At 40.9% G+C, this 24547-nt stretch overlaps 3 protein-coding genes across 3 annotated transcripts in view; 1 reads left to right on the top strand and 2 right to left on the bottom strand.

Moving 5' to 3' along the window:
• The window catches only part of myofl (myoferlin like), a 47497-nt gene extending 40687 nt beyond the window's left edge, over positions 1 to 6810 (bottom strand). Inside the window, exon 1 of the mRNA XM_059359658.1 lies at positions 6582 to 6810. The gene's annotated coding sequence lies outside the window, so the exon portion shown is untranslated. The remainder of the gene's footprint in view (positions 1 to 6581) is intronic.
• Positions 1280 to 11499, top strand: LOC131993665 (leucine-rich glioma-inactivated protein 1-like). The gene is made up of 8 exons (XM_059359655.1): positions 1280 to 2068; positions 2214 to 2285; positions 2857 to 2928; positions 3014 to 3085; positions 4418 to 4489; positions 5083 to 5252; positions 5361 to 5525; positions 9401 to 11499. The coding sequence occupies exons 1-8, from the start codon at positions 1872 to 1874 to the stop codon at positions 10219 to 10221; spliced, it is 1641 nt and encodes a 546-aa protein (XP_059215638.1). The 5' UTR covers positions 1280 to 1871; the 3' UTR covers positions 10222 to 11499.
• The window catches only part of LOC131993664 (serine/threonine-protein kinase MARK1-like), a 41945-nt gene continuing 28731 nt past the window's right edge, over positions 11334 to 24547 (bottom strand). The window contains exons 9-18 of the mRNA XM_059359654.1: positions 23702 to 23821; positions 22901 to 23000; positions 22686 to 22798; positions 20731 to 20884; positions 16976 to 17157; positions 16655 to 16746; positions 16351 to 16491; positions 15551 to 15802; positions 13156 to 13200; positions 11334 to 13035 (exon numbers count right to left, since the gene is read on the bottom strand). Coding sequence (XP_059215637.1) covers positions 12690 to 13035; positions 13156 to 13200; positions 15551 to 15802; positions 16351 to 16491; positions 16655 to 16746; positions 16976 to 17157; positions 20731 to 20884; positions 22686 to 22798; positions 22901 to 23000; positions 23702 to 23821 — 1545 coding nt within the window. The 3' untranslated portion in view covers positions 11334 to 12689. The remainder of the gene's footprint in view (positions 13036 to 13155; positions 13201 to 15550; positions 15803 to 16350; positions 16492 to 16654; positions 16747 to 16975; positions 17158 to 20730; positions 20885 to 22685; positions 22799 to 22900; positions 23001 to 23701; positions 23822 to 24547) is intronic.

The following is a 24547-nucleotide window of genomic DNA, read 5'->3' as shown; positions in this document are numbered from 1 at the left end:
GAAAAAAAGGAAAAAATTTGCTTTGGATTTTTTTTTTATTTTTATGCTAATCTAATTTTTTTTTTTATAGCTATGGAGACATATTAATTAAGTTATGCACATGCATATAGTCATACAGCTGCAGGGCACCAATAACTCAGATCCCAAAAGTCCATAAAGAGTCAGAAACACAAGGCTCAGGCGTATCAATAGCTGCGGACATCGCTGTGGTCAAATACTTGCTGGACAGTGTGTGTTCTATTCTGGCGATGAATGACGGCATTTATGAAGCACAGAGACGACAAATCATCTTGCAGCACAACAATAATATCCACTGTTCTCCATTTAGTTCAAAAGCTGCTCATGAAAAAAGACATTTGTTACTTTCTGTCCCTTCCAGCCCCTTCATGTCCACATTTCCACTCTGAATATTTCTCAGAAGTAAGAGTGTCCTCCTCACTGGCGATTCTTCCACACGTCCCTCTAAAACAATAAGGCACCATGAAACTGCTCCCAGAGCGTGACCCTGCTCCTCTAAGTGCCCTGTTTTCATTTTTTTACAGGCTGAATTGTATCATATCATGTATCACTGCCATAAACAGACACTGCATATCAAATGATGTAATCACATCAGAGAGACTGGAGGTTCAGATGACAATGTATTTAATCAGAGACCTTGACAAACTTCCTGCACATGTTTCTTCCCAGAAGGCTCTGACGCATGCAGTCCTGCCAGGCACCGTGAATAAACACATTACAACTCTGGAGGGATCTGAGAAATTAGATAGTGAATACATGTCTGCAATAAAACTTTGAAGGCAATTTTTAATCGCAATAAAAAAAGGTGAAAAAGAAAGAAAGCAGTGGGCTTTGTTGTGTGGCTTCAGGAAAAATTAGATGGGAGAAAAACAGGATGTGAGCAAAGACCTTTTCTTTGTCTTTGAGGGGACATGAGGGGGATGGGGTCCATTTGACAGAGCAGATGTCAGGGTGACAGGAGGGCTTCCCCGCACCCCTCCATCACACACACACACACACACACACACACACACACACACACATTTTGCATCCACCAGTCGCCATGGAAACCGCTTGCAAACCAGGAAATAAACCCCAAATCTGCTAAATAAATTGTGCACATTTGGAGCAAGAAACAAGCCTATAGTGAAAATAATAACAGGAGCTATGTAATGGCATGGATGTTGGCTGTGTAGTGGGACACACTGAGCAAATACTTTCCATAATGACAATTAATTTTCATCGGGTTTCCCACCCGCTTCCCCGCATAGGAAGCCCGTGTGCGTCTGCGCCACACAAGCATCAATCCGCTGGCTCATGTCAAGGCTTCTTTTTATTATAATTTTCTCCAGCTGATTCACGAAAAATTTTCACCATTCCTCTGCGTATTATTGGGCGGAATCCTCCCCGGAGGTCGACACTGAGAGTGTGTCGTTTGCTGAAATCATAAAGGCGTGGTTTTGGATGGAGATGCTCCGTCTGCTCCCGCTGGGATCCCCACCTGCCCTCACACCGCGTTTGTCACCGCGCCAGCTGCTTATTTTAAAAAAAGCTTGATCCACTACAGGGCGGATTTGATTAGATTTGTATTTCTGTCACAGCGGGATATTGATTTTTTTTTTTCCGCGTGGGGGGGTGTAGTGTAATTACTGCACTGTGGACGTACGGTTTAATCACCTCCAGAGCGAGAGGCGGCGGCGCACGGACGGAGATAAACAGGATCGGACGGACAGCGCGTCGCTTGGCCTCCCGGCAGCAGCAGCAGCAGCAGCAGCAGCGGTGGTGGTGGTGGTGGGAGAGGAGCCACAGCGGAGACCCTGGTTCATGTGTAGGGCTGTTCGACGCGCAGGTCGTGCCCGCAGCGGTTCGCAAGGATGGAAAAAACACGCAGGATGCCCAAAAGCTCGCCATGGCTTTGCGTCCTCATAGTGGCGTCTGTTTTACTTGTAGTGGACAGCAAGAGAGCCAGGCAGCCTCGCTGTCCCTCATCATGTACATGTACCAAAGATAACGCGCTGTGCGAGAGCGCAGGACTGATCCCTCGCAGCTTTCCGCCCGATGTCATATCACTGTAAGTCAGATTTATTATTCTTTTTATAAACAGTGCTTTCCATTTCTCATTTCTGCTGCAGCACAACACTGGTATAACTGTTTTTATGCTTTAACAGTGTGTATGTCTGTCGTGTGTCCTCCTCCCCCTTTCTCTCCTTCCACAGATCATTCGTCAAGTCTGAATTCACAGAAATCCCGAAAGAGAGCTTCATCCACACGCCTGCCCTGCATCTCCTGTGAGAAATCTCTCTGGAGCTTTTTGTTCTTCAGTCTTTGTTACATGCTGTCATTCCCCAGTGAGGTGTTCAACGCCATGTTTAATGCTCAAGACATCTCCTCACTAATGCCACACATTATAATACAATGGGCAAATCCTATTGATTGGAATGGGGAGCTAAATCAGTAACCAGTTTCTGAATGATTTCCCTGCATGCCTTTTCACAGCAGAGTCTAAGCTGGATCTGCATCCAAGCCTTGCCTGAACATGTATCACTGTATTTTGTGAAGCACACCTTGTTTCAGAAGCAGATTTATTGATGGGGAATCCCTCCTTTTGAAGAGGGAATCCCCCTTCATTCCTGTCTCATGTGATGGACTATTGACTGAGTCACCATGTCCTTTAAAACAAATACGTTTGAGTGCAGAAATCTCGATAGAGCATTGATCCATGTTTTTGATGTATTTGGGTTACTGTCAAAAATAAAGGAGGGGGTCCAATTATTTTCCCAGACAGCTGCTAATGTGGGACAACAGCTTGTTGTTATTTGTGAGCAGGAATAGTGAAATGTTATGGATCTCTCTGCACAGCCTCTTCACAGCCAACAACCTGGAATCTATAAACGAGGACGCTTTCCTCGGTCTTCCTCACATGGAGTATCTGTGAGTAGATAATACTCATTTATAAGCTGTTTCTAAAAGACATGTTTGTCTTACTTCTTATGCATTTAATCAACACCTTTTTCAGGTTCATCGAAAACAACCAAATCAAGTCGATTTCCCCAAATGCTTTCCGTGGACTGAAAACCCTTGTGCATCTGTGAGTATAAACTGTATATGTCGTACAAGGGATGCAAAACCGAACTGTTAACAACACAAACCACGCCTCGACCGCTCGGTCTGCACACAAAAGCCACAATTTCTGTGTTCTGCAAGGACACAAAAGTTGATGCATTTTGGATTTGGATTCAGTGTTGAGTACAGTAGCAAGACAGCAAAGGTCCTGAATAAAAAGACAATGTCTTTAAGCCTCAACTGACACATATAAAATATTCTATGACTAATACATCTAACATATCCCTGGCAGGAATGAGGAAAGAGAAGAGAGAAAAAAAAAATTAATGTTTGAATTATTATTATTTCTTGTAATTATGGAACAACACAAGGAATGCAGCTTTACTAGAAGTATTTTTGTTTGTTTTAAATATTAATTTGTTGCCTTCACATATCAAATCTCTAGAAGAAAGAAAATTTAATTCTTGCAAATAACAAAATACAGAGAAAGGAAAAAAAGGAAATTATACGTTTTACTTCTCCTAATGTGCAAAACAAACTGAACTGAATCTGAAGAATTTACCAAGAAATGATGATGCCATTTCTGTTTGTCTCATCCCTGTTGGTCTTTTGTAAGAGAGAATGTAGAGACGCTTTCTGTTTCTGTTTGTGTCAGGATAAAGTGTTGTAATCTCTCTGCAGGTGCAGGCAAGAACAGTTCCACCGAAATGCTGACAGGGATTATTACACAATATTTATTGCAACACAGAGGTTTTTGTGACACTGTGCAGCTGCTGGCATGATTATGCAGCCAATCCTGTCATCTTCAATATCCAACTTAATAAAGCGTAGAAGCCTCGACCAATTATAGATATATTTTGTTAGAGATTTACTAAAGTAAGTAAAATATCTTCATAGTTAAACAGCAATAAATTTACCCATTGAAAAGAGACCCACACTAACACTGAGGTGTGTCGAGCACGAACACAAGACGGTGTCAGGATAGTTAAGACAAAGCTTCAAGGAAACTAATAAAATACAACAACCTCTTAAACAGAGACTTGACTTTTTTCCCTCTATTTTGTAGCAGAGAGAGCCATAAAATGGCTGAGGAGGCAGCTCTAAAAATAGCTTAATGTTTCCTCAAACTCACAATAAGCAATGTTCCTGCCTTCTGTCTCCAGGGTGGCAATATGTGCCTGAGCTCTTTAACAGATATCTTTATATTGCACTGCAAGGAAACGCTGCATCACCACATTCCCGTTTTGATTTGATGAGGCACTGGAAGCCTTTACAAACAGTAGATCGTTACAAAAATACAAATTTGCAATAGGTGATGAAACAAGAAACAATCTGATCTGATTTTCCTCTTTTCCAGGAGTCTGGCCTACAACAACCTGGAGACTCTGCCCAAAGATTTGTTCAAGGGTCTAGAGGCCTTGACAAAAGTGTAAGTTTGATCTTCACCCATGCATTATCTGGAAACAAAGAGATAAACTGCATAATGTTGTATAACTACAAGCTTAATGTATGCTATCATGGACAATGGGCTCTTCTATATATAGACCTCTGTATCATTATTCCACTTCAGCCAAGGCTTGAAAAATGTGTGGGTGGTGCTTTCAACGCCATTAAAATTACATGCGGCAGTGAAGAAGAGAGATAGTTTAGTAATCTATCACCCGCTGAAGATGTTCAGTGCTCCTTTATAGTCCTTCTTGATATTAATGAGAGCGCAGAGTGAAGCTGTGAGGGCCAGAGATTAAAGACAGCAGCATACTTCAGTGACTGCAGACACTATAGCTGAATAGGTGCTTTACACGTTTTCTGAAATTGTATGTTTAAATATGCAAATGAGGCCTTATATATTGGTAGGTTTTTGGTGAATTTAGGAGAATTCCATAGATGCAAATAGAGTTTAGAAAATAAACAAATTATTATGTGAGATACTGCCTTTAGTGTCTCGCATAATCATTTAGATCCATTCAAAGAGCTGACAGCATTCCTGTCTGAAGTTATGTTGGGTTTTTTTTCTCCCTTCAGAGACTTGCGAGGGAACCAGTTCACCTGTGATTGTAAGCTGAAGTGGCTGGTGGAGTGGATATACAGCACCAACGCTACAGTGGATCAGATTTACTGTAAAGGCCCGGCCGCACAGCTGGACAAGAAGATCAACGATCTGTCACCGCAGTCCTTCGACTGCATCACCACAGGTGGAGTAAAGAAAATACTTTAAGTTAAACGTTACTTTTCTCACAATCCTCACAGCTTATACCTATTTTTCTAAAGTTATTAAAAGTGTGTTTTTGTTTCAATCACAGAATTTGCTTCCTACCAGTCCCTGAAGTTTGAATCCATATCCGTGGAGGCTTTTTCCTTTGGGAGCGACCAGTATGTGGTGTTTGCACAGCCCTTCATTGGGAAATGCAGCTTTCTGGAGTGGGATCACGTGGAGATGGTCTTCAGAAACTATGACGACATTGACAGTAAGTAAAAGCTATTTAAAATATGTTCATAGATGGATTACTGGAAGAGCCTTCTGGGCACAGGCCCAGGGGTCCAAAGTGTCAAGAGCTATTCAGCTACAAAAGGTCACTCGAAGAGCAACATGCCAAGCAGAAGGAGATGAAAAAAAGACCACAAAGAAACATAAAACTACAAATAAGGCAAAGCAACTTCAGAGACACAAAATTACTACAAAATGACTACAACCACAAACAGAATGACCACAGAGACACAAACAACTATAAAGCGTGTAGAGCTTGTTATTGTTCATAATTATTATTGTAAAAACAGAAAATCATCTCACCTCATTTAAGATAAATCAACATTATAAGTAACTTAAGTAAAAAAAGCTATGATAGCATAAGTTAACAGCTTACAAATTTAATATTATGGACAATAAAGCATAAATTGCTTTACCTCCACTCAATACATCCTGGTAGCTACTCTGCTGTCTTGTGGCAAATATGATGCAGTCGTACCCAGTACATACAGAGGAAAGGTATCACTTTACCTCAACTCAATAAAAAGAGGCACTGGTAAAAAGTGAGTAATTAAATTACTGATTTCAATTGTATCACTAAAAAAACTGATCTCAGATACAGCAGACTGCATTCTCTATTTTCATATATATCAAACAAATGAAATATAAAAATAAAGTATGACAACGGTGTGTAAAACACCAAAACACCAAATAGAAAACATTAAGATGGTTTATCATGCATGTCATAAACACATGACATACTTCTTAGCATACAAAAATATATACAGTACTACAAAATCCAAGGTAGCCTGCAAATAAATATAGGGCCTACTGAATACTAAAATATTGAAAGCAAAAAGTTCTGTCCACACTAAAAAGTGTATCAAACACATGGTCTGATTACAGCTAATGACTCATTATACAGCACAACTTCACTAAAATCCAGAGTCCTCGATGCTACTGGCAGACCTGAACAGACTTGTTCAACTTACACAGATCAAGATGACTAAACAATCACGAAATGATTCAGATTTCTTCAGACTGTGTCCTTACTCACTGTGTCTCTAACATCAGCCGCTACACAGCGAGAAGTTGAATACAGGTGTTATTTCTCAGACGAAGCACCAGCACTCAGAGCCAAATGTTATGTTATGACACCGCGTAACGCTGAGACTGTAAATAAAACGTCATAATAAATCACAACTCCGCCGTGGCTACAGCGTCCTGCGCTAGCTGCACGTTAGCGAAACAGAGGTTACGTCACATGATGACCTTTCACCTGCCGCAGGTCATCATGTGACGTCAACTAACTTATGGCAGCCAGGTCATTTTATAAAAAAATGTTTTACTTATAGCTTAATAAAAAAAAAGTTTGTACATTTTATGTAACTTTATACTTCTACTCCACTACATTTTGAGGCAAATATTGTACTTTTTACTCCTCTACATTTAGCTGACAGCTTTAATTACTTTTCAGGTCAAGATTTAAAATGACAAACATGATACATTTAAAATGATTACCCATTTTTATAAATTAAACCACTTAAAAGTTTATTAGGTAGTTAAAATTAGCGGAGTGGAGTCATTTCACAGTGTGGTATTAGTACTCTTACTGAAGTAAAGGATCTGAATACTTCTTCCACCACTGTCCTTTTGACTTCTTTACTTTTTAATTTGTAATTTTTATTTTTAAATTTTAAATTTTATTGTATTTTTTTAATTTTTATTTATTTATTTATTTATTTTGGCTCTGTTGTGCTTCTACGCATGCGCGGCTTTTCTGCGCATGCGCAGAAACGCAACAGGCCTGCGCATGCGCAGTAGCTCAACAGGGCCGCACATGCGCAGTAGCAAAACAAGGCCGCACATGCGCAGTAGCGCAACGGGCCTGCACATGCGCGGTAGCGCAACGGGCCCGCACATGCGCAGTAGCGCAACAAGACCGCGCATGCGCAGAAGAGCAACAAGGCCGCACATGCGCAGTAGCGCAACAAAGCCGCACATGCGCAGTAGCGCAACGAGGCCGCACATGCGCAGTAGCGCAACGGGGCCGCGCATGCGCATTGCGCAGAAAAATTAATATAATAATAATAATAAAATTAAATTAAAAAAATTAAAAATTAAAAAATTAAATCAAAAAAATTAAAAAAAAATAAAAAAATTTAAAAAAAATTAAAAAAAATTAAAAAAAAATAAAAATTGAAAAATTGAAAAATTGAAAAATTGAAAAATTAACAAAAAATAATGCATTTTTTTAAAAATAAAAAAATAACAAAAATAAAAAGTAAAGAAGTAAAAAGAGCATTGCGAAAAAAATAAATAAATAAATAACAATTTAAAAAATAAAATTTTAAATTTAAAAATAAAAATTATAAATTAAAAAGTAAAGAAGTCAAAAGGACAGTGGTGGATGAAGTATTCAGATCCTTTACTTAGTAAAAGTACTAATACCACACTGTGAAATGACTCCACTCCGCTAATTTTAACTACCTAATAAACTTTTAAGTGGTTTAATTTATAAAAATAGGTAATCATTTTAAATGTATTATGTTTGTCATTTTAAATCTTGACCTGAAAAAGTAATTAAAGCTGTCAGCTAAATGTAGAGGAGTAAAAAGTACAATATTTGCCTCAAAATGTAGTGGAGTAGAAGTATAAAGTTACATAAAATGTACATAAAAGTACCTCAAAATTGTACTTTAAGTCCAGTACTTGATTTAATGTACATAGTTACTTTCCACCATTGCTACCTGCCTCTTCTAACTTATACATATCAGTTAAGAGTCCTCCTTCAGACACTGTATGAGGATTAAAGGGATAGTTTGTGCATTATTATACAAAACTTGTTGTTTTGTTGTTATTTAATAACTTGAGTATTCTTTGGGTTATCAAAATTCTTTTAATAACTTTTTGTCATGAGGGTGCATAGATGCTGTGTGCAAAGTTTGGTGCAAAACGATGAAAATTGCCTCGGAGGAATTCGAAAAAGTAGGTTTGCGACATTTCGCGAATTTGCGAAAAAACTAGGCGAAAATGGGCATGGCCTATATCACGAGATTCAGCAAAACTCAGTAAACGCGTGAATATAAGATTTTTGAATGTTCGATGAAGTATGTGGGAGTTATTAGCCAAAACGCACTTTCCTTTATTATAGCACCACCTAGTGGTGAAAATTCAGGATGACGATAGATTATAAAAATTTTCACCTGGTGTGACTTATATTTAAAGTTTCATGAGTTTTGGGGTATGTTCAGGCAGTAAAAAATGCGATCATTTGAGACAAAGAATAAAAATAAAGAATCATTCGAATTACAATAGGGACCTCGCAGGTCGTTGCTCGGGCCCTAATAAGAAATGCTTGTCTACCATACAATATTATAACCAAGTATTTGGTGATCTGTCTAGCATATAGTGTTGATTTGCTGTCTGTCTGAGTTGTCAAGCTGTGTATCTATCTATCTATCTATCGATCTATATATATATATATACATATATATATATATATATATATATATATATATATATATATATATACCTAAATAATTAATAATGGTTAAATACAATATATATCATACAATATAAAACAATCACAAAACTACAAAGAGACACACCGTTACCACAAACCAGAAACAAAACCACAGAGAAATGAACGACTACAAAGAGATGCAAAATAACAACAAAAAGTGTTAGATGAGTGTTAACCATCTTTGTAGGAAAGATAGTGGGGCTCATTGTCTCATAATCTGCCCATGAGCATGCTGTCATATTGTTGTGATTGAGCTGTGTGAGTCTGAGAGGACGTGGTGAGATTAGAAGAGGAGCCACTAGATGGAGACATGCATCTCAATCAAACTGTCTTTTTTGCTCTCTTCACAGGCACATCCACAGTGATTTGCAAACCTCTGGTCATTGACAACCAGCTCTTTGTCATTGTGGCTCAGCTGTTTGGCGGCTCACACATCTACAAGCGAGACACCTCTGCCAACAAATTCATCAAGCTCCAAGGCATCGACATCCTCAAAATCCGCAAACCAAACGATGTCGAGACGTTCCGCATCGATGGAGAATCCTTCTTCGTCATAGCAGACAGCTCCAAGGCTGGCTCCACCACCATCTACAAGTGGAACGGCAATGGCTTCTACTCTCACCAGTCGGGGCTCCACCCGTGGTACCGGGACACCGATGTGGAATACATGGAGATCTCCTCCAAACCTCACCTGATCCTGTCCAGCAGCTCCCAGAGGCCGGTCATCTACCAGTGGAACAAAAGCACCAAGCAGTTTGACAGACGCACTGACATCCCAGAGATGGAGGACGTCTACGCTGTGAAGCACTTTCAGGTCAAATCCGACCTCTACATCTGTTTGACGCGCTTCATCGGCGACTCCAAAGTCATGCGCTGGGACGGGGCCCTCTTTAGAGAATTGCAGACCATGCCCTCCCGTGGCTCCATGGTGTTCCAGCCCTTCTCTGTGGGCAGCTGGCAGTACGCCATCCTGGGCAGCGATTACTCTTTCACCCAGGTGTACCGCTGGGATGCCAAGAAGGGCGAGTTTGTCCACTTCCAGGAGGTGAACATCCAGGCGCCAAGGGCCTTCTCTCCAGTCTCCATAGACAACCGGCAGTTCCTGCTGGCCTCCAGTTTCAAAGGGAAAACTCAGATTTATGAGCACCTGGTCATTGATCTGAGCAACTGAGTGATTGTTTTCTTGACTGGCTGTTTGGTAATTTGAGTGGTTTCTGTGTTTATGGATGGCTGTTACAGCAGATCCACACAACACTGCAACAAGGCAATCCTAACTTGAGCAAAGCAGGCATTACTCTTACTTTTTTTATGTCATTCAAATCAGTGCATGATACATTTAGAAATAAATGCATGTATCTCAATCAAATACATTTGGCTGAGATGCATGTTTAGAGTTCAATGCACGCACCTCAAGTTAGGGTTAGAGCCAATATGTTGTCAAGACATTAATGCATGACCAGGGCCTCACACAGGCCGTTCCATCCTGACAAATGCAACATCCATGCTCATAAATCCATTAAATCTTGCTAGTAGGTTCTTTTATTTGTGTTCAGCTTTTCATGTGACTCAGCAATGTTTATACATTTGTAATCTCATATATTTATCTACAGAAAGTAATAACGAAATGGTACTTTTTAACCTATTAACATGTTTAACTGAAGAAATCTGCCAAAACGAAATGTTTACATTTTTCCACTTGTATGCTAAAAGATTTGTAAATGAAGCTTTTGTAAGTTTAAGAGGGACCACACCAGTTAAGATACACATTTGTTAGGGAGAATGGTTTCAAATAATTTTGTTTATAATTTGGAAAATGTCAGCATAAATGTGAGAATCTACTTGTAAATCCTTGCAACTTACATTTTTATCGTTAATGGTTTGTATAATGTTTTAAGTATTGAAAATTAGTTTTTCATAAGAAGTATGGGAAACATTTTAGGCACACACAGGAACTATTTTCACATACTTAAAGAAACTGAAATGAGGATATTGTTCATAATGCTTTACCTTTGACTAACATGTATGCAAAATACATTAATTGTGTCATAATTAGGATTAAGTTATTGACTAATATCATGCTACTTAGAGTCAATAAAGGTTTACATTACTAACTGTTACATCTGAGCTTCCTGCTGGTACTGTGTAGCATGACATTGCTTCAGTGTGAAACGCCAACACCCAGTGCTCAAAGCAGAGCAACACGCACTAACACTTCATTGCTTGAGGGAAATTGTCGTCTTGAAGTTAGTTGTGTAACAGATCTGAGAAATAAAATAAAATAAATACAAACAAATAAAATCCTTTTTATTTTCTCCAACAAAGTGCACGCCTCAATTCTACAAAGCAGCACATTACAATGTAATGGAATAAATACAATAAAATCCGCTGAATCAAAAAAAAAAAAAAAGGGAAAAAAAAGAAAAACACAAGCGAGGAGATACACAAGTACCTGCACAATCACACTGGTGGCAGGACTAAATCAGGCTCTTTAGAAAGGCTCCACGAGACAAACTGCTGCTTTTATGGTGATTGTTTGACTTTTCATGCACCTTCAGTCCTAAATAAATCCTCCGCTTTCTAAAGAAATCCAATTTAAACCCTGCTTTTTTTGTAATTGAGGACTACCAAACTAACATGAAAGAAATACAGGTGCATACTCTCATGTTCATACACATCACCCTGGAAAACTTGTGCAATTGCAGCAGGATCTCCAAATCACTGACCTACTGCTGAGAGAAAATAAAGTGAACACATTTTCAGTTTTAACTGAAGTTACTACTCAAGTCTATGCGGTGCAACTTAGTGTTTTTTTCCATAGGCAAATAAAATATAACATAAAAGGCAAGGGAACGCATCCCTTAATACTCCACAAAATAATTTAGTGCTCTTTAAATAAAATTAAAAACACTATTTTCGTAGGGTGGCTCTTAAAAAAAAGAATAATAAAAAAAACAACAACTCACAGACCAAAAGGATAATGTGTTAAGAGACATCAATTATATTAGGAAAGAACTGAAATCCCATGAAAAAAGACAGTATTGACAATAAAATTCTGTACAGAACGTAAAATCAATATACAATACAGTACCTGCAGATGTTATGCATACAGTACAATTCTCTTTTTACATAGTTTTAGTATGGGCTCCAGCCTGATCTATATACTGACTTAACACAGGTGGAAAAGCGGCTATTTTAGCTTTCAGTAATTTTAATGGTTATTCAGCGAGGAGAGTAGATCTTGTAGTAGGCGTTTAGAAAAAGAGATTGAAAACATTATTGCAGGATGGCCATCTTCAGTTGCATACTGCATGTTACATGAATGTGTGCTATGACGAGGAGCAGCGGGCTGTTGAGAGAGACAGAGGGCCGGACGGAAGAAAAATTAAGGAGGGTGGGGGTATTTAGCTGTTTTTGCTAGCTCTCCGTCACAGAGGTTAAACCTTGCGATATCTCTCTGATCCACTACCCTGTACAGTACATTCGTGGCCAGTATTGCACGTTACCAGCCGAGTCCACCCTGATTCTGCGAGGTGAGGACCTTCAGTGCTGAATTTTTGTCCTGTAAGTCAACACTAATCCAGTGATGAGATGAGACCGTAACCAGAGCTCACCAAAGACTGACTGGGACTCCATCTGCCGTCACAGTTTGAGCTCATTGGCAATTTTGCAGGCGATATTCTTAAAGGCTATGGAAGTGCCCGATATCCTCTTGAAGCGCACGCCGTTGAGTGAGAGGCGTGGCAGCTTGCACACCTCCATCTCCCATTGCACCAGGTTGTCCTGGCGAGCGTCCCCATGGACACAGAAAAGCAGGAAGCGTTCGCGCTGCTCATAATCGCAGCTGTTGGCGTCCAGAACCTTTCGGATCTCCCTCATCATCTCGGCGGGCTCCATGGAGGAGGTGGTCTTCATGCTCCAGGTGAAACGAAGAGAGCGAGGCTTGGAGTCCCGACCACCCTCCTCCTTGGTGTCACCTGACGCACTTCTACAACAACAAAGTTAGACAGAAGAAGAAGAGAGAAAAAAGACGTTTAGAGAGGCGTTGAAGGAGGCAGAAGTTGGTGACAGGATCTCTACGAAATCTACATTTTCATTAAATTCTCACCTTGGTGTTTCCGTCCTGGCACTGGCCTCTCCCTCACTGGGCACCCTGAAAGAAACCAGGGAGACAGCATTACTCCCACAAGCTGATATGTCAATATGAGTTCCCCCTGCACTACCAACACCACCCCATCATCACTGGACACAGAGAGGGGTGTCAGGCATCATGCCAGGAAAGAATCCACACTCCTGGGTATCAGGGTTCAGCACACAATGAGGTGAGTGTGACTACTGTAGGCCCTGCACAATAAAAAATGCATCATCCCATCTACTGTACGCTACCTGTCCTTAATCCCCAATGATCTGTAAGGAGTGGAAACGTAGCTCTAAATCTTGGACTCAGCCTCCATAATGTGCCTGATCTGTTCTCTAAAGCTCAGCATGAAGACGGGGGAGAGTAAGGAGAGGAAAGCCATGGCTGAGCTTGGTACAGGAAAAAAAGCTGGTGAGCCCTGAGGTTTGTTCTCGAGGCAGTGGACACAAGGGAAGGAAGTACACGGCATAACAAGGGTGTCATTAGGAAAGGATGTGGTGTCGTGGGCAAGTACGTAAGGGGTTAAGGAAACATGGGCCAAGGTCATAGTGGGCACAGTTTTTTGTTTTTGGACAGGGGGGACAGGTGCAGCAAGCGTTATGTTCTCCTACCTCCGGGTCGACCTGAAAGACAGAGCTCTATGCGGGGAGAGAAGGAGAGAAAGCTATGAGCCTCTACCAGATGGGCCAGTGTGAAGGAGACACATGGAGCTAACAGCTGTATGCATGATGTGGTCCAGTGCTACAGTAGCTATAGTGACAGCAGAGGGTAACAGTGTGTGTGTGTGACATAATCACTAAGGACTGGGACTAGGCCAGAGAGTGGACCTACTGTACTACAGAGACAGATGAGTGTGTTTTCACAGCTGAAAAAGTTTAAATCTACTCCACTACTCCTTCAGTCTCTTTAGTTTGGTTTTGGGAATTTTACTAAGTTTTAAGCAGATCCATGGATGTTTTTTTTAAAAGTCGCTACATGTACTTTGAGGTGCAGCGTTAACTATTTTAGCAATCAGCCATTCAGTTTGTATGACTAAGCCCTTAGACTTAGCTGTTTCTTTGCATTTTGTGCTAATAAGCAAATAAAAGAAAATATGACACTGATATTATTATACCTGTAACACTGTACTCATACTTTACTAGATATTTAAGTTTTATGTTACTTCACACTTCTACTCCACTACATTTCAGGGGGAAATATTATACTTCATACTCAACTATATTTATTTGACAGCTTAAATAAGTAGTTTCTTAAAGACTTCACATTAAGGGTTATAAAACAAGCTTTTCAACATACAACACAGTCAGACTAAGTCAGTAGTTTTCAACCTTGCTGTCATCTTACGTGTTACACAAACAGTGTAGTCAGGGTCACATTTCAGATATTCAGATGAGTTGTTAACAGCTCCACCGAATCTTTATTTTTCCCTCTAAACATTTTAATTACTGTTGATGTTGATATTAAGATAGATAAGATATTATGGGTGCATGTAAAGAGAAAGTTTTTAACAATGAAAGCAGATGACATTCAATAAAAATGTTAATTACAGCACTTTTAGTTTTTAGTTGGAATAAATTGGTGTTTCTCTAATTTGAGCAAAGCTAATACTTGATCCATCTGACATTTAGTGTGATTAGTAATTACGCATGCAGATACATTGCACCAAATCCATGAGCCTGTCTGACTAAGTAGCAAAATAACAATTCTTTCGAAACAAAAGCACTTATTCAGGTCAGTTCTTTGGTCAGTATAAAGTGGCTTGTAAATCTTGTGTTTTTTGAGTTAAGACATGCCTGTCAAAAAGAATGTTAAAACTGGGTTAGGAAGTCTGGTTTAGGTCCTCACTGAACAGAAATACTATTATAACCTTTCAGTATATTGTAATCCAAGTAGTCATGGAAAAAACTTCTCCACCTCCTTTTGGCTTTGGACTTTAGAAAATCTAGCGTGTGACAGAAAACTTTAGCCAATCACAGGTCAACCAGAGAAAGGACATTCCCATTGGCTGTTCTACAAATGCAAACCCAAAAAACAGAAACAGACTTCTCAAACAGAGAGTCTAACAGACAGTCTGAAATAAATTTTAATGTTTAAAGAAAATGCTGCTAGTTCAGCCTTCTTCTTACCATAGCCAAATTAAAGTTTGTGTTTATGTTGCAAGCTAGAGACTTGAAGAACTGTCCGGCCATTTAAAGAGGACAGTAATTCTCATAGAATTGCAGCTTATATGCAGTAAATGCAACAGTATCACAATTGTGAAGATTGAAATGAATGTCTTGTTTCTTTTTCCAGAAAACTGCCAACCCCGGCATTAACTGTTAGTTGTAGTCAGTAAAACACGGTGTAGCTGTTTGTCTTCACTGACCTGCGAACAAACTTGGAGGTGATCTTGCTGATGATCCCAGTGGAAGTGCCCCTGCGTTGCTGAGCAAGAGCCCCTGTATCATGGGACAATGTGGGCGAAGCCGGGGGGCCGTTATAGGTGGCACTGCGCCGGTCTCTGAGCTGAGCTCCGTGGAAGGTGCTGCGACTGGTGGTACCTCGGGGGAAACGGTTCTTCTCTGGGGTGCTAATACTGTGTGCAGACGGAGAGGTGGACGGACCCCGCGGAGAAGAGCTGCAACATAAACATTATAGGAAAATCATTGCATGTGATACTCTTTTAACATCCTCATTGATGGATTTCTGAACAAGCCTACTCTGCAGGTCCAGTGGCCCCAAGAACAAAGTGACAAAGAAAACACTTCAAAGAGATGCAAAACAGGTGGAAAAAGACCACAAAGAGACTCACGACTATGAAAAATGGCAAAACAACCACAAAGAGAAACAAAGCAACTACAAAGTGACTGAAAATTACTAAGAAGAGACACAAAATGACCACAAAGACTCTCAAAATGACTATGACGAGATATAAAAAGGACCATGGAGAGAAAAAGTCTCAGAAAGATACATAACAACAAAAAGGACATACAAAACAAGAACAAAAAGAAGCTAAATAGCTATAACATTTGTGTGTCGCTCCTAAGTAGGAGAAGTGCTGGGGTCACTGTCCCATGAGGATGCTCTCTATAAATACTGTAATTTAGAGGTAAATCTTTGCCACAAGACACACAGTTGTGTTGCCACAGTTTTTGCAGATGACCGGCTCATGATCGGGCTGCTCACCTGGCTTTCAGCTCCGTGTTGTCGTCAATGGGGGGCAGTGTGCTCTTTGAAGGATGCCCTGACGATGACATGGACTTGGTGTGGCGAGGACGTGTCGAGCTCATTGCAGTCGATGAGGTGCTCCCTGACACCTCGGTTAAACTGAGGGCCGAGGATAAAGATACTTCATCAAAACTTGGTCATAGTTGGGGTTTGTATTATGCACTACTCATTCAGGCAAAAAAAAAATGGCTTGGACATAAACACAGAGAACATGGAGAGGTAGATCTCACCCTGCAGCTTACCACAAGCTGTTTGTGTTTACCTGCTGTCTTTGCCATTGGGAATAGCTGAATAGCGGTCAGTAGAGGATCGTTCACACACATATGTGTTCCTTCGAGTCATTGATCCATTGGTCTGCTTGTGTGAAAGAGAGAAAAGCATGTTAGACTGAGCATCACTGAAACCTGATGTCTCAGGGAGTGAATATATAGAGCAATGATGAAACACAAAAAATGGAAAACTAACATAAAGCTATATATTAATTATATATTTTTTCTTTTAGATCATAGACCTGCACGCACTTAGTTGTTTTTGTGCAAAAGGTATACATTATGTGGTTATGTGTGAGCAGATGTGTCCTCACCCCCACAGCACTTGTAGCTTTCTTTCTCTCCTGAACGCCCAGCGGTGAAGCGGGAACGTCTCCTTTCGAAGTGCTGAGCTCCAACCGGCGCGCTCCATCCCACTCCTCCCTGTGGTCACTCTCCACACTCAGGGCCTGGCCACGCTTCGTGTACGATACCGCCGGGGGCACAGACGGACCAACTAGGAGACACACATGTGAGAACATATTTACAACAGTCCCACCAAACGGGTCACTAATACAGCTACATTACCAGTAAAGATCAGACGAGAAAGGACAAACAAGGACAGTGCTTTTGTTACAACAGCGTCAAGCAAAGCCACTCAAAGCCAAGATTAACACATCATCCAATTCATCAAATACAACTCTCTTCACCAACACATTGTTTAACACAGCTATAGAAGCCAAGGTGAGCAAGAACATAGCAAAGCTGTTCCCTCCTCATGCTTTAAGCTGCTACTCCTCAGGGAGCTGCAGGAAGGCAGCCAGCCAGCAGATGGCGCCAGACACAATGGCCCCACATGACATAGGAGGAAGCTGCTACACAACCAGTGCAGTGTTGAGGCTGAGTCACTGATTTGTACATTTGGATAGACTGATTGTTTACATAAACACTTAGCAAACAAACAAATTAGTCTTGGTTTTATATGCAAGTTTTTCTTTCAAAATCACAGTTGAAATGTGCTTTATAGAGTGCTGCAGGAATGAGTCCTAAAACCAGGAAATTAGTTGGCACTTTCACACTATGGTTCCCACATCTTCAAGTCAGTTTTTTTAAATACTTTTCAGTTCCACCATATCCTCTTAGACCCCCTGCTAGCTATGCTAAACCACTCTTTTGAGAGTGGCATCCTTCCTCAGTCACTCAGAGAGGCCAATATTTCTCTTATACTTAAAAAAGGTAAATGCCCTGACAATTGCGCCTCCTACAGGCCAATAGCCTTACTGAACTCAGACCAAAAATTGTTGTCCAAAACTCTAGCCATGCGTCTGGAGAAGGTGCTACCCTATATTGTGAAGGAAGACCAAACTGGTTTCATTAAGGGTCAAAACTCCTCTGATAACACAAGGAGACTCCTGAATATTATCCAGCTGTGCCGGGACCGTGGGGACCCTGCCAATGTGCTCTCCCTCGACACAGAGAAGGCCTTTGACCGGGTCAAATGGCCATATTTGTTTTTTACACTGGAAAATTTCGACCTGGGGGGTCATTTTATTAAGTGGATTGGAGTTCATTATAATGATGTCTAGCAATTTCCCCCTTTTCCGTGGAAATAGACAGGGCGACCCTCTTAGCCCACTGCTCTTTGATTTAGCTATTGAGCCACTGGCCCAAACTGTAAGACAGACTGCTCTATCTGGTGTTCTCATCGGAGAGGGGGAGCACAAGGTCTCACTTTACGCGGATGATTTTCTGGCCTTTATTTCGCAACCAAGTACATCTATTCCGTGTCTGCTGAGGGTCATATCGTCATTTGGTGCCTTTTCAGGGTATAAGATTAATTTGGGAAAATCTGAGGCCATGCCTATTGGGTCATTGACATCTGTCCCATGTCTATCAGAGCCGTTGGTCACCCGCTGGCTTTGTCTATTTAGGAGTACACATAACACTTACTTATGGCCAGCTATACAAGTCTAATTTTCCCCGTCTTCTGGATGCAGTGAAGGCTGATTTAGAGGCAGAATTGCTCTTATTAAGATGAATGTCCTACCCAGACTCCTATATCCATTGCAGATGATCCCAGTATTGTTGTCTAACAGGGTTATTAAGGTTCTTGAAGGTTGGTTGAGCTCTTTTGCTTGGAACAAAAGGAAGCCTCGTCTGAAGATGGTTAAACTCCAGATGACTGGTGATGAAGGTGGTTTGGATGTGCCAAATGTGAGAGACTACCAGCTAGCATCACATCTCCGGGTTATATCAGAATGGTTTAAAGGTGACCCTGCTTCTGTTTGGTTTGACGTTGAATCCTCTCAGTCCAAATGTCCTCTGTGGAATCTTCTGTTTGTAAAAGACCACAAGTCTGTTAGAGACCACTGCACTAACCCCATCACTTTAATTGCAGTCAAAGCCTGGAGGTCCATCCGCACCATGGAGGGCCGCCGCTCGCTTACTTCCCCTCTTACTCCTATTATAGGTGGTCCAGATTTTATCCCAGGTTGTCAGGACAGAGGCTTTAGACTTTGGCATAGCCAAGGCTTAACAAAGCTCTGGGATTTATTTAATGGCCAGACCCTTTTGTCCTTTCCTCAGCTGCAGGAGCAATATGGCCTAAGTAAAGGTGAATTCTTCAGATACTTACAAATCTGACATTTCATCATCAAGGACACTACACTGACCACTGATTCTTCCACCTCTCATATAGAGAAGGCCCTGTCCTTAAGCGTCTCCAAGAAACGCATCACTTTATTCTACAAGGCCTTGGGCTCTAGTTTTACTTTGACCTCCCAAGGCACCAAAGAGGCCTGGGAGAGGGATCTGGGTACCTCTATTGATGATGCTGACTGGCGGGAAATATGGGTTTATGTCAGGGGAATATCTGTTTGTAACCGAACCAAATCCATCCAATATAGGATCCTACATCGCACACACATAACTCCTGCCCTTAAAAACAAGATGGATAGTACTGTATCTCTGCACTGATGTAAGTGTAAATGTGATATCGGTAACTATGTTCACTGTCTCTGGAGCTGTGTGAAACTGCAGGGATATTGGTCCAGTGTTGTGGATGAGCTGTCTCTTGTTTTTGGTGTTCCAATAGATTTTAACCCGGTGTGTCTTATACTTGGACTTCCAGACTGTCATATTGAGAGTGTCAAACACAGGAGGCTGTTCAATATGTTGATTTTTGCTGCCAGAAAAAACATTTTGCTCTTCTGGATCAAGGACACTGCCCCATCCAAAAAATCATGGCACAATCTCATTATGGACTGCATCCCAAGTGAATACATCTCTTGTATGCTACACTCTTCTGTGGACGCTTTCTATAAAGTATGGGGCCCTTATCTGGAACATATTGGACCTGTTCTCTCATCCTCAGTACTACGAGGGTTCCCCCTAAGGACATAGATACTATCTACCTTCCAGACTGGTTTCTCTATAACCCTGTTTTGCATTTTTATCTACTGGTGCCTCCCTGCTATTGGGGTCTGATGTATTGTGACTGCTTTAATGTATTGGCCACTCTTTATTTACTTTTTATTTTCCATACATCGACTCGTACCTTGCAATGTCTTACCTGAGCTGTGTTATTGTCTGTTCTGTATATAAAATCAAAATTAAAAATATTAATTAAAAAAAAGAAATCATAAAAGTGATGTTGTGAAGGTTATCTTGCTGAGTAAGAAAGTAAGTATCATATGCTTTTGTTTTCCACAGAGATTATTTTCTGAAGTCCAATGGAACAACCCCATTGGCTTTTTGTTCAGAGAACCTGGGCAATGCTAACTTCTACATTTGCCTCCAAAAATTCATCATCCCTGAGGCACTCTATTTATCGTTCTCAAGAGGAAAACTTTATCAGCTTTCTTCAGCTACTTAAGAGCACCAGTGGAGCCGGTAGAGCTCTCGTGTCTCGCTCAGAGGCACATCAGCAGAGTGGGTATCAGGATATCTGAGCACTGGCCAATCCTCAGTGACTGAGAGCAACTTCCCCCTACACAGCACGCAGCCAGCAGCACTCTCAGAGCTGGGAAGGATGAGGTTACTTTACTTGGCTTCTCTACGACACCACCACCACCACCATCATCATCCCCACCATGATCACTGTAGCGACGCTGCTTCTGATTGGCCGAGATGCTGCGTGTGACCTTGGGATGGGCAGGAGAAATGCTGGAGCTGTTGTTGATGTCACTGGTCGGTCGCTGTCGCTGACCCAGGACGCTGTTGGTCAGAGGTTCACTGCCCTCGAACTGAAACATAAAGACACAGGATGATGGATATGGTCATATGACTTAAAGGGGTAGTTTGGATTTATTGAAACTAGGGATGGGTACCGTTCACATTTGAACCGATACGGTACCGATACTCGGTACCTGGGAATCGGTATCGGTACTCAACGGTACCAATTTTCGGTACTTTTGCGTTTGAAAATATAAACTTTAAAAAATATATCAAAACAATATAAAATCCAGGATGAGCAGTGCTTTATTGTTGAGTGAACGTGCATTTTGTAACATGAAGGTTGGAGTGTTATCAAAGAATGCAGAGGAGCTCTCAGGTGGCAAGTGCACGGAGAAAAAAAAAAAAAAAAAGGTTGCAAGTGCACGTGTGATTTGTTGTGATGACGTCGTAGCTGTGCGGCGCAGCACCGGTCAGACAGTATTGTGGGCATAGCATGATGGAATAAACAAAGTTGAGTCGGGCTGCTCTGTGCACATATCGAGGATGACGCAGGAGTCCGAGGGATTTAATTTCAGCGAGGCAGTTTGGAGTAAAGTGGCAGGTAATATTCCTGAGTTGAAGAGCGGAGTATTAGCGTAGGACCGGAGATGCAGCAGCTAGTTGCTACGGCTAATGACTGGTCTACAGACGAATGGAGAGAGCAAACGGAGTAAGGAAGGTCTAATCTGGAGGCAGACTAAGGCCAAGCCCGGGTAGAGACACTGGAGAGATAGCAGCTGGCGGCGAGCAGGCCGAGAGCCGGCTGTTCATCTCTGCGCCGCGGTGAAAGAAGGCAGCAGCTAGTGGCTAGTGGCCGCGGTGAGCAGACAGGACCAGACGAGGAGGTAAATAAAAAAATAGTGCGATCGTCAGCACGCTTGTTAATCAAGACGTCAAATGAAAACAGGTTGAAATCAATGATCAGTTTAAAGGTAACGCCGTTTAGGTACCGAAACATGGTACCGTTTGATTTTGCTTGAATCGGTACTCGGTAGTACCGACGGAATTCGGTCGGTACCTATAAAAGTACCGAATTCGGTACCCATCCCTAATTGAAACAGGGTTGAATGTACTGGGGAGCAACTCCATAGTCAGTTTATTATCTACAATAGATGGCGGTCGGCATGCTAGGCAGGAGAACCGACATGGAAGCTAAGCAATGCACTGCTGAGGACAAAGGCTGCAGCATAACATATTTTAGTCACCTAAAAAAAGGCCCACTCATGTAAAAATTTCAGATAAGTGTATGCTGTATTTATAATATCTATACCACTTTACCTTGCTGCCACACAGCCCTGTTACAGGGGGAACTGAAGCAGTTATCTAGGCTCTTGTCATAGCCACCAGACTCCATTGAAAAAAATAGTAATTTTACCTTGTTGCTACTGCCCAGATTGTTTCGTTTGCTTGCATTATTGTGTGATTTTGGTTAATCCTGACTAAGTCTATTTACAAAAGTCAAACAACAACACAAACAAAAACCAAACAATCAAGGCAGCGGTAGACCAAAAACTCTCGTGTTCCACAAGGTAAAATAATATTTTTGTCAATGGAGTCTGGTGGCTTTGATGAGAGCATACGACATCTTTAGTTCCTCCCACTTAAACTTAAACAAGCACTGAAAATACTCTAAATATAGTGTACATTTAAATGATATTGACTCTTTTTAGGTGAAACTACATTTTTGCTGCTGGCTCCGTCCACAGCTGTACATTGCTGAGCTTCAGTGCCTGCTTCTCCAAAATGGTGGCCTCACAAAAAGTGAGCTATCCCTCTAATGCATTAACTACTGGTGATGATGTCAGCACGATTTGAGTCAAACAAACTGACCTCCGGAGCTTTTCTGCCCAGCAGCAGGTAGGTGGCCATGACATCATCGTACTTCTGGTTCTGTAGAGAATCTGTGATCTCATCTTTAGGGAAGCCCATCGTCACCATGAGCTCTAATGGAGGACAGAAGTAAATCAGAGTCAGTATTCTGGATTCTGGGTATTCTGCATATGACATCATGAGTCAAATAAACACACACAGAGTCTCAGACACACCTATTCTGGATGTATCACTGAAGTCCGCCTCAGGCTCAATGTAAGGTTTAAGCTCCTCCTCCTCGTGACCTACATTCATCCAATGGTCTTTCATGATTTGCTAACAAAGAAACAAATCAGTTAGAGTTTACGTATGTCCAGCACAATTAGTTCAACTGCAGTCTCAGATAATTCATAATTATGACTCACATCTGTTTATTATATAACATGACAGTTAAGTGCAAGACAAATTGCACAACAGGCGGATGATAAATTAACAACTTCTTTATGAAATCAACAGGAACTGAACAGTGTGATCAATTGTTATTATTGGTGGAGAAATCTTTACTATTGAACTTCAGCCTGGTTCTGTGTGCAGGGCTGGTATTGACTATGGACAGACTGTCCTGAGTGTGAATTGAACTAACAACTATATATTGTTTGCAAAGGAAAAACAAGCTACAACAGCCTCTGATAACTTGGATGCAACACATTGTTTAATTATTAAAGTTATATTTCTTACAGTGCTTCATCAAAGTCCATTTAGCTTTATTATTTCTAATCGCCTTCATCAAAGAATTACATAAGACCACTCTTTGATCTCAGATGAATAATGTTTCCAAATTTCAGACTCTAAAGTGAAGTGTTCTGTTGGTTGATAATTAACAACTGCAGCAATTATGCAAGCATTATGTGCTTTCAGATGACGCACAACAATTGTGCTCCAAATCATTAGCACTGTCTGTTCGGCTGCTGTGCAAAACATTTCTGAATGGAGGGCAAATTACTGTGAAGATGCAACAATGCTAACGCTGGTAATACCTCCAAACTTCCTCTTTTGACAGGATTGAGCACAAGTAGTTTCTTCAGCAGGTTTTCGCAGTCTGTAGACATGTAGAAAGGAATACGGTACTTTCCCCGCAGGACCCTCTCCCTCAGCTCCTGCACACCAAAATACAGAACAAATAAGAAATTAGCAACAAAAAAAGGACCAGCATTGTAATAAGAGTAATAGTATCTTTAATTATTACAATATATAGTTGTTATGGTGAAAATCTTAGCAAACACTTTCCAATAGTGTTCATTTGGAGTGGTGTTTGTGTCCACCTGGTAATCGTAACTCCAATATTCTCCATTTAGTTTTTGGTCTCCATTAACTCCTGAGGGAAATATGTTTCTATCTGCTAAATGATTCATAATATTCATTAGGTAGTTGCTAACTTTCTTTCTGCAGTTTAAGGCTTGTGGTGTACTGCTAAGTGTATTTTTCTTGTTTTTTTTACAAAAACTTCAACAAACTGCATGTCGAGGCTGAAAAACAAAAGGTAAATGGCCGTGAAAAAAACGAAAACAACAAACAGAAAAGCACTTAAAATGCTCTCCTGCAGTTCAGCGGCAAGAGCAACCCATTTCACAGTCATATGATCAATTGTTAATATAAAGATATCAATCACTGCAGCTTCAAAAAAGGCTTTAGATCACTCAGCCCAGTCCACTTTTTCTCAAGCCGCTGGATACACTGCCACTTCAAAATATGTTGCAAAACTGCTACTGCAAGACGGGTGGATAAATCTTTACATCTCAATCCAAACGACAGAGACAGGAAATAAGTAATAATTTGGTTATTCAAGTAACCCAGTTCTGTGTTTATGCATGTAAACATCCTAG

This window comes from Centropristis striata, chromosome 20, assembly GCF_030273125.1.
Source record: "Centropristis striata isolate RG_2023a ecotype Rhode Island chromosome 20, C.striata_1.0, whole genome shotgun sequence".
NCBI lineage: Eukaryota > Metazoa > Chordata > Actinopteri > Perciformes > Serranidae > Centropristis > Centropristis striata.
Note: the sequence above shows the minus strand (reverse complement) of the source record. Positions and strands in the feature narration are given on the sequence as shown.